General features: G+C 39.7%; 1 protein-coding gene across 1 annotated transcript; it reads left to right on the top strand.

Annotated features, from left to right (window-relative positions):
• Positions 1–5,819: 5,819 nt before the first annotated feature.
• LOC104965565 (zinc finger and BTB domain-containing protein 16-A-like) lies at positions 5,820–10,065 on the top strand. The gene is made up of 2 exons (XM_010794536.1): positions 5,820–6,013; positions 8,741–10,065. The coding sequence occupies exon 2, from the start codon at positions 8,830–8,832 to the stop codon at positions 10,063–10,065; it is 1,236 nt and encodes a 411-aa protein (XP_010792838.1). The 5' UTR covers positions 5,820–6,013; positions 8,741–8,829.
• The last annotated feature ends 376 nt before the right edge of the window (positions 10,066–10,441 follow it).

Below are 10,441 nucleotides of genomic sequence, written 5' to 3'. Positions count from 1 at the left end.
CACACACACACACACACACACACACACACACACTCGGAGAGACACACACATACACACACGGACACACACACACACACATACACACACACACACACACACACACACACACACACACACACACACACACCTCCTCCAATCGCCATGCCTCCACAGACAATGGGGAGTCTGGTCAGCAGAGACACGCACATACTAACCTGAAAACGTTTCTCTATCAGGACAGAAATGTCACACACTGTATGTTTGCATGGTTTAATAAGTCTGCAATCACCTACAAACGATTAAAAATACTTTCAACCTTATGCAATGTTTTGAGTATTTTTTTTAAATTTTACATATTTTTAATTAAAGAGTAAGAAGCATGGTAACAAGAAGCAAACGGTGTAGACCTCCATAGCTCTGGTTATTTAAATACAAAAAGAAAAGTGTGTAAATGAAGATTTTTGAGTGAAAATGTGGCCGTTGGTTTTTCCGTAATCCAGTTGACAAACACAATAAACAAATATAATTTAAGTAATGCATGAAATGAATTGCTAAAATGACCCAAATATTTGACAAAAAATCTGTGAACCTAAAACTTAGAAGATAATTCTTTATCTTTTTCGAATAAAAACAATCTTGTGAAAACTCCCAAACCGCGAATGTGTAGAGTAGAAGAATATGTAAATTAAAATATAAATACTCAGTAAAGTAAGTAAGTACATTTGTAAAAATATACCATTATTTAAATATACAGTACGTTTTCAAATAGTAAGAAATGAAAGTATGGTAACTCAAAGCGCAGAGCTCCACCAATTTCTTAATTTGTTGAGCTTAAATGAAAATGTTTGTGAGAATTGGGCCAATGGGTAGTTAGTCCTTGCTGACAAACAAAACATTTATAATAAATAATGCATTAAAATAGCTGAAAGTAACTAAATTAACATTTAAAAAGATCACACAAAAATGTGCAAAACAATCTGCGAACCTCGCAAAATGATAAAGATTATGCTTATGTATTTTTTACGATTAAAAAAACAATCTTGTGAAAACGCCAACGACGTGTGGAAGTATATGTAACATAAAATAATATACACAAGTATACAAGTTAAAATACTACTTATACTAAAGTAAACGTCACATCTCACTACAGGAACTATTCATGAAGAAAGAAAAACATGTATCCAACGGTCTTTACTGGTCTTTAACGTTCTTTAACGTTCTTTAACAGTCTTTACTGGTCTTTACTGGTCGTTACTGTTCTTTAACGTTCTTTAATGGTCTTTAACGGTCTTTACTGGTCTTTACTGGTCTTTAAAGTTCTTTAATGGTCTTTAAAATTCTTTAATGGTCTTTAACATTCTTTTCTGATCTTTACTGGTCTTTAACGTTCTTAAATGGTCTTTACTTGTCATTACTGGTCTTTACTGGCTTTAACGGTCTTTACTGGTCTTTAACGGTCTTTACTGGTCTTTACTGGTCTTTAACGGTCGTTATTGGTCTTTACTGGTCTTTAACGTTCTTTAATGCTCTTTACTTGTCTTTAACGATCTTTACTGGTCTTTAACATTCTTTAATGGTCTTTACTGGTCTTTACTGGTCTTTACTGGTCTTTAACGTTCTGTAATGGTCTTTACTGGTCATTACTGGTCTTTACTGGTCTTTACTGGTCGTTACTGGTCGTTAATGGTCTTTAACGTTCTTTACTGATCTTTACTGGTGTTTAGTGGTCGTTAATGATCTTTTATGGTCTTTAACGTTCTTTACTGGTCTTTAATGGTCTTTACCGTTCTGTAATGGTCTTTACTGGTCGCTAATGGTCTTTAATGGTCTTTAACGTTCTGTAATGGTCGTTACTGGTCTTTACTGGTCTTTACTGTTCTTTACTGGTCTTTACTGGTCTTTAACATTCTTTAATGGTCTTTAATGGTCTTTAACGTTCTGTAATGGTCTTTACTGGTCTTTACTGTTCTTTACTGATCTTTACTGGTCTTTAATTGTCTTTCACGTTCTTTAATGGTCTTTACTGATCTTTAACGTTCTTTAAATGGTCTTTACTGGTCTTTACTGTTCTTTACTGGTCTTTAACGTTCTTTAATAGTCTTTACTGGTCGTACTGGTCTTTACTGGTCTTCAAGAGTTAATTTGACTGGTTTCTATACTGTAGTCGCTTCTCCTCTTTCTCCACAGAAAACCCTCTGACTCTTCACATCTCTAACTCCAAACCAACACTTNCCCCTCTCAAAACCTATGCTTTCCATTTTCAAACCACCATAAACTGTGAGCAGGAACGCGGACCTGTTGCAGTTTAAAATTAGACTAAAGTGTGAGGTTTGCTCCTGAAATGTGCTTTTAAATAAATAAAATATAAAAACGCAACATTTCGAACTACAAACAAGCTCAACATAACTTTAAAGAAACACAAAATGACCGAAAAAGACATTAAAATAACAGCAAAGAGACAACATGAAAACAAATTGAGTCACAATAATCACATCACAAATTAATTACACTCAAGTGTGAGGTTTGCTGTACTTTTTAAGTGAAAGTTCAAACGACACATTTTAGCTACTTAGTTTCTTTACCGTCACAGATTGCATCGTTCTAGGTTCTACTTATTCTTTAAGGTTTTATCAAAGTTACCATCATACACTTTATTGTGGCGGTGACTAGACTAGATTTGATAGATGGTCCCACTGTCAAATAGGATTTATATACGATCTTAAAGGATTTTATTGCATATTCTGAATATTAAAATACTGAATGTCTAAATGACTACAAACAGGCTCAAAATAACTTAAAAAACCCACAAAACGACCAAAAAGAATTTAAAATAACAGCAAAGCGACAAAATGGAAACAAAGTTACTCACATTGATCACAAAAAGTCAAATTAATTACAAAGAGACCTAAAATGAAAACAAAAAGACTTGAAGTTACTAAGTAGGGACAAAAAATGATTTCAAAGACACACAAAATAACAAAGAGACACAAAATGAGTGAACAGATTGTTGAAGTATCTACAGTAAGACTTCTCGCTGCACACGTTGAAGACTTATACTGAGTATTACAGGAAGAAGTTGAAGTGTTTCCAGCAGAAGAGGACAGCTGTGTAATGTCTGTCATCGTTGATCTGATGTGATCTTCAGAGGTCAAACAGGCTGACCTTAAACACAGAACCATGCCACCAACTTCCTTCCCTGGAGGAAGCACTTTATTATTAAGGCAAAAGGAGCCATACTTCATTTTACAAATCTCTGTTACAAGAAAAAGTCCTGCATTCAAAATATATCTTTATTAAAAGTACATAATTAGTGACAATGAGTTCATCACAGCTGGTAAGGGTGGAGCTTTTTCCATAAACTAAAGATGTCAGATAATTGTAGTGAAGTAAAAAGTCTAATACTGACTTCCAAGTAAAGTATAAAGAAGCTTAAAGTGGAAATATTCAGGTAAAGAGCCTCAAAAATGTTACTTAGAATACTTACAGCTGATTGGTTGGTTGACACGCTGAGTGATGTGTTGCAGACTCACTCTGTTGGAATGTAACTTAATACATTTATTTCAGTAACATAGTGACATCACTATCAAACACTCACGCTCCTATTGGCTAGTGCTCCGACACATTGTAGGTGATCTCTAAGCGGTTGACCAATCACAACAGAGCCGGCCAGCTAACCAATCAGAGCAGACTGTTCTGGACTCTTTAAAGTAGAGACACTACATACTGATATACACCTGAACATCAGCAGGAGAGGACTCTTTAAAGTAGAGACACTACATACTGATACACACCTGATAATTAGAATAATACATCTTCTTTAAGTCAGTGGAATAACTTCTTTTTTTTAAACTGTGACGACGTTACATAAAAGTTTGGGAATAAACAAAGTCAAAAGCAGACATATGACAAAGAAATAAACGGACATATTCTCCCCTTCCTTCAACTAATGCATCCATAATTTTAAATCAAACTAAAAGGAAAAATAAAGCACTTTAACGTTAGACAATCTGAATTTGTGACTTTCTAGAGCACTTAAAGGGGAAAAACAAAAGGAATAAAAAATAAGGAGTTGCCTCCACTCAGTGACCGTCGTTAAGGAAAACGTATCAATAAAGTGTATTCTCAGAGAGGCTTTTAAAGTATGCTTTTACTACAAAAGACTCCAAACAATAATGAGGTGTTGGTCAACAGAGAAGAGGAAAATGAAATCTGTGCGGAGAAACAATCTCTGATAATGCACTGCGGAGCGTCCGTCACCAGATCCATCAGGGAGGATTTTATTAGACAACAAAAGAAGAGCCACTCGTTCCCAGAGATGCTTTTATTTACTTTAAATTAGTGTCACTATCTTAAAACCAGACTTCCTCTGAAGAAAAAATTAAATGGCATTCGTTTCTTTAAATCTAATGCGTGGTACTTTCTCCCGTCTTACAAAAAAAAATCTAATTTCAGGATTTATTAATGTGCTTAACTTCGGTATAATTGAACATTATGGATTCATTTCCACTGATTAACTTCCCGTCCTTTCTTGTATGGTTTTACATTTCCTGAACAGATTATTGTAAAGTTAATGATAGTCGTTTCTAACATAGCATTGACTATTACAAATACACAAATGTATATATTGTAATATTTGTTATTTGCCGAACAATGTGCATATTTAACTAAATTGTATTTGTTTTTCTTTTATTGAGAATTTTACTTTAATGTATGTTTCTATAAATATATGTATTTGATGTTTTTTTGCATATTTTTACTTTAACTTCTTATGTTTATTCCAATATTATTGTTATAATTATATATATATATGTGTAATCCACTGAGACCTGTTGTTATGGATAACTATTATCTATATATCTATCTAACTGTTTTGTTTTCAAAACATTAATTTGGCTTGAAATAAAGCCATTTTAAATATTCAGAATAATATATTGACTAATCACAATCAGAACTTTTGAAATCCTATTTTCTGATAGTTAAGTACAATTTGAGGTAATTCACTCAAGCATTTCCATTTTATTATACTTTATATATATTCTACTACACTACATTTTCAGAAGATAATATTGTACGTTTTCGTCCTGAATTCATTTCCCCATTTTCATTTACTTGCAGTTTATTAACAAATACAAGATATGAACACACTTACAAATGACCATACATATAACAGGAGGTTAAGATACCCAGCAGCCTCAGTATATAAATAAATTAAAAGTAGCTCCACAATCAATATTGCACTTTTTACTCGACTGCATTCATTTTTTCCACTGTCTTTACTTTTAGATTATTAGCGAATACAAGATATAAACAAACTAATAAATAAACATACACATAATTATATGTTAAGATATCCAGCAACATTAAGTATTTAAACACAGCATTGTACTTTTTACTCCACTACGTTCATTTTTTCCACTGTATTTATTTACTAGTTACTTTTAGATTATAATAAAAGGCATGAACAAACTTACAAATACATATAATTATAGTTAAAGATATCCAGCAGCAGTAGCCTACATTAAGTATTTAAACACAGCATTGCACGTGTTACTCCACTACATGTATTATAATGTAATGTATAATTATATATTACAGTATAGCCTACTTGAATAAATGTATTTTATTAAATCCCACCATGTGTAGCCTATATTTCCTATATGACCACAATGCATCTCGTGCAGTCTGATTACTGTGCATTCAAACAGCTGGAGGGGGGGGGCAGTGTCGCTCACCTTTCACTGCCGTACAGTAACACAGCCGTTTGACACGAGACAGCCCCCTAGGTGTCTCACTTTCTCAGTGTGTGTATGTTTGTATATGGGTGTGTGTGTGTGTATGTGTGTGTATGTGTGTGTGTCTGCAGCGCGAGCCGGCTGCTCGTCTGGCTCTGTGACGTCAGCGCCGTGTTGATTTGCTAAGGCGAGAGAAGAAAGGAGTTAGTGCGTGTTGAGAGAGCGGGTTTATGCGAACTGCCTTACTATGCTGTAGCCCCGCTCCCCCTGCACTATCCCGGATCAAAAAACGTGCAACTTAGGTGAGTACTAACCCGGGTTAACAGCTGCGGTTTCCCCGGTGACAAGTGCCAGGTCCGCGTCTCTGCACGCGCACACCTCTGTCTTCTCTGTGTACTTTAATTCACCATGTGCGTATTTTGATGCGTTTGAGGGGATTTTTGTTACGTTTGTCCCCGTGCAACCTCACGCTGAAGTTGAAACGCGACTTTGGCACTGAGAGTTTATCCGCGCGCCGGAGCGGCTGGAAACAAGTGTTTTTCCTGATTGCGCTGCAAGGTGTTGAAGTTTGCATTAACGTGTATTGTAGAGATGTTAAGGTTGACGTAACCCCCCCCTCCCTCCCCAACCTCTCGCTCTGTGTGTCGGTGTGGTTTAGTATGCTGGAGATCGCAGCGCGAGGACGTGAGGTCTGGTTCTTTCCCCAGCAGACAGACAACATATGACGCTCCATGTCACTCTACCGGACACATTTACACGCGTTTTCATGCGAAATTGTGCCTTTTTTAGACAGCGACACTGTTGCCTCGTCCTTGTGTCTCCACACGCACCAGTGTGGCTCATTTAGCCTTGATGACATCATGATGAGGACTCTGGTCTTTTAGCAGAAAACAAGCCCAAATACTCCCTCCGTACTGTACGGTGTGCATTGATTGACAGGCTTTGATTGGTTACTGGTAATCGATGTGCAGTAGCCGCGCGCTGTGAGGTGGGAAACTGGTAACAGATGCAATGGCCAATTGATTTGTTATCGAGACTGTCTGATCCCTCTCTTCCCCCTTTCACTCTCTTTATCCTTCCTCCGGATAATTCCTCCTTCTCATAAATGTTAAACACATTTCATTCCGCCTCAAACAAAGTCCACCTGTGCGGGAGATTCTGGCAGCTGTCTGTCTACTTTTTTTTTTTTTTTTTTTTGGAATAGCTCTCTGATTGTCTCCCTGTAGCATTTGGCGTTCTGCACATCGCTGTGTGTCTGGAATATTGAACGCTGTTTATTCGTGTTGTGGCTGGGTCGCCAAGGCGCGCGAGGCAGACAGCTCGTGATCAGATTGATTATGCTGCTTTCTGTGTGCTTATTGTCAGCGGGCTACATTGTCCTCCAGCGGGAGAAACCTCTTCTGCTTAATGCACTTAATGTACTGTGCGATGTTTTTGCATAATGCATAACGCGCTGTATAATTTGTCTCGGCAATATTAACGCTGTCTAGACGCGCCGTGCTTTTTTATTAATAGAGAGCTGGTGAAGTTCCCCCCCCCCCCAAAAAAAACAGGAACTTTACATTGTGCAGCCACAGCTTGTTGGAGCGCAACAAGTATTGATCATTTACGGGGCCATAAATCGCAGCTATTGGCATAGGCCTACCTGTAATAAAGATAATGTCTGGTTTTAGGCATGACCTCTGTGTACCCTGTGGTTTCAACATTACCTTATTTTATCGATTTTTATCAACTGTCCCCAAAAAAGCCACAGAGTATTTTAAATGCCCATCATTTTGCACATTTTGCATCATTTACAACCGCTTTGATTTAGGCTTCTGTCCTCTGGGAGTGATATTATTTCTTTTTAAGGAAAAGTCTCGATATGTCCTCCTCTTTTCAGTTTGAGTGTGTATTGTTCTCAAACGGGGCGGAAGGAAAAAGAGAAGTGCTCACAAACTTCTCTATTTGTTGGGTAAAGCAACAAAAAAAACTGCTTGGATGAAATTGAAATGAAAATAAGACTTCATTTCCAAATAGATAATGTTGATTACAAAATTGGACATCAATGAAGCTCATCCACAATGTGGGTCAATGGAGGCACTTAGCCATTCATTCATTCACCCATTCATTTAGAGTATATGAAGACTGCTTATTTAAATTGCAGCAATGAAGAGAACATTGTCTCAGTGTAGGTCATAATGACGGCTGAATGAACAGGAGACAGTCCTTCATTTAAAACACACATTTTAACTGCGTTGGTCAGAGTGTGCTGCAGATATCAAGTGAAGCAACATGTTGCTATCTAAAAGGAGTTAACACACACACACACACATACGTTTATTTGGATATTTAGCAAATGAGAGCAGGGTGTTTGTTGCTGCAGCTTTGTGTTCTGCTGCCATCCATTTCTGGCCGCTGCTCTCTGCTCTGTGATGAGAATACTGAGTAAGATGCTATTTAATTTCAGAAAGGCTGCTGACGGCCTTTGTGAACCAAGCAGCAGCAGTGGAGAAAAAACACGGTTCACACTTGTTTAACTGTGTGTACATCCCCATCAGATAACCAAATGAAGACCTCTTTTTGAACATAACATATGTCGGGGTGATTGGTATGCAGGGGAAGCCTGTTGGACGGATTGCAAATTGTCTCTCTTCAGAAATCTACAGTCAATACTCTCCGCTGATTTTGAGAACAATGCGACTGCAGAGTGTGTTTACCATCCCTGCAGGATGTTTGCAATTTGAAACTCCACTGACCTCACACATACCATTTAAGACACAAACAATGGTGGACTTTCAATACATGCATTGGCAAATTCACAACATGCTTTAGGTGCAAAATGCAATTAAAGAATCAGCCTTGTACACTTTATTTATCCACGTTGGTGAAACACAGGAGGATAATAAGAGTGAAGCAGATGATTGTTTGGGGACTTGGATTGAATTTCCTATATACATTTTTTGGGAAAAAGATTGGCTTGCAATTGCTGGATTCGAAACATAAAATTGCTTCAGCAGAACTGACTTTTCTTTCCGCTCTCCTTCCAGGTTTCATCTTGTTTACAAAGATAGCTAAAATCACGGCAGAGCGGGGAAGGCGAGCCTCATGAGTTGGCCTCGTGGCTTGCATCGACACAATGGATTTATCTAAAATGGGAATGATCCAGCTCCAGAACCCCAACCATCCCACCGGCCTCCTGCTGAAGGCCAACCAGATGCGCCTGGCGGGGACTTTGTGCGACGTGGTCATCATGGTGGACAACCAGGAGTTCCACGCTCACCGAACTGTCCTCGCCTGCACCAGCAAAATGTTCGAGATCCTCTTCCACCGCAGCAGCCAGCACTACACCCTGGACTTTCTCTCACCAAAGACTTTCCAGCAGATTCTGGAGTACGCTTACACTGCCACGCTGCAGGCCAAGGTGGAGGACCTGGACGACCTTCTCTACGCCGCGGAGATCCTGGAGATCGAGTACCTGGAAGAGCAATGCCTCAAGATCCTGGAGACCATTCAGTCCTCGGATGAGAACGACGTGGAGGTCGGAGGCAGCGCGGAGGAAGAAGACGACCGCAAAGGCCACAACGGAGCCAAAAACTCCAAAAAGCATTCCATGGAGGGGTCTTATCTGACCGGAGCCCAGCAGATGGCCATCATGACGGGAATGGTGGATCAAAGCCCGTCTGTTTCCACTTCTTTCGGCATGTCCAACCTGAGTCCCACTAAAGCTGCCGTGGACAGTCTGATGAGCATCGGACAGTCTCTGCTCCAGCAGGGCTTCGGCGGGGAACATCTGCTCCACCACGCCAACTCCAACCAGCTGATGACCGAGATCAAGACCGAGATGATGCAAGTGGACATGGGAGGCAACGGCCACGACAGCCCGCCCAACATGGAGTCCAGCGCCTCTAGCAACGGAGAGCGAATGGGCGAGGACAGGAACCGAGACGGACCGGGAACCCCGACCAGGAGCAGCGTGATCACCAGCGCCCGCGAGCTGCACTACGTCCGCGACGACCAGCAAGTTGACATGAGCCAAATGGGGCTGGAAGCAATGGCGGGGATGACGGAGAAACATCTCGCCTCGCTCTATTCCCTTCCCGTCAATCACAAATCGGACGGCCTCATGTCCATGCCGGCGGCCATGGCAGCGTCCATGGCCTCTCAACTGCCCATGTCCCCGGCCCTGGCCATGTCGATGGACTTCAGCGCCTACGGGGCTCTCCTGCCGCAGAGCTTCATCCAGAGAGAGTTCTTCAGCAAGCTGGGAGAACTGGCGGTCGGCATGAAACCGGACGGCAGGAACCAGCACGAGCGATGCAACGTGTGCGGCATAGAACTTCCAGATAACGAGGCTGTGGAGCAACACAAGTAAGACGAGTTTGATTATTTTTTTGTTGACTTGCTGCTGCTGGCTTATTATTTCATTATTAACTTGATTGCTATGAAAGGGACTGAAAGCACTTCCACAGGTGTAAGTCACTTGTTTTTCATTAGGAATCAAAAAGTACATATCTTTGGTTCCTGCTCAGTGGAGAAAACAGGAATTTAGTTGTTGAATTTTCTGCCTTTCTCAGTGGTTATGACGAGTAAATCACATTTGTATTGGTGTTAACAAGTTTGCATCGTGTCCAGCAGAAAAGCCGGTCTTCTGGCCTCACTATTTCACCTTTTTAATTAATAATGCTCATTACCATGATTGCTATGGGTAAAAAGGGACTCCATTTGAAAACTTCCACCGGTGTAAGTAA

Source organism: Notothenia coriiceps, unplaced genomic scaffold (genome assembly GCF_000735185.1).
Source record: "Notothenia coriiceps isolate Sejong01 unplaced genomic scaffold, NC01 NC01_scaffold00037246, whole genome shotgun sequence".
Classification (NCBI taxonomy): domain Eukaryota; kingdom Metazoa; phylum Chordata; class Actinopteri; order Perciformes; family Nototheniidae; genus Notothenia; species Notothenia coriiceps.
This window is presented reverse-complemented; position numbering and strand designations above follow the sequence as displayed.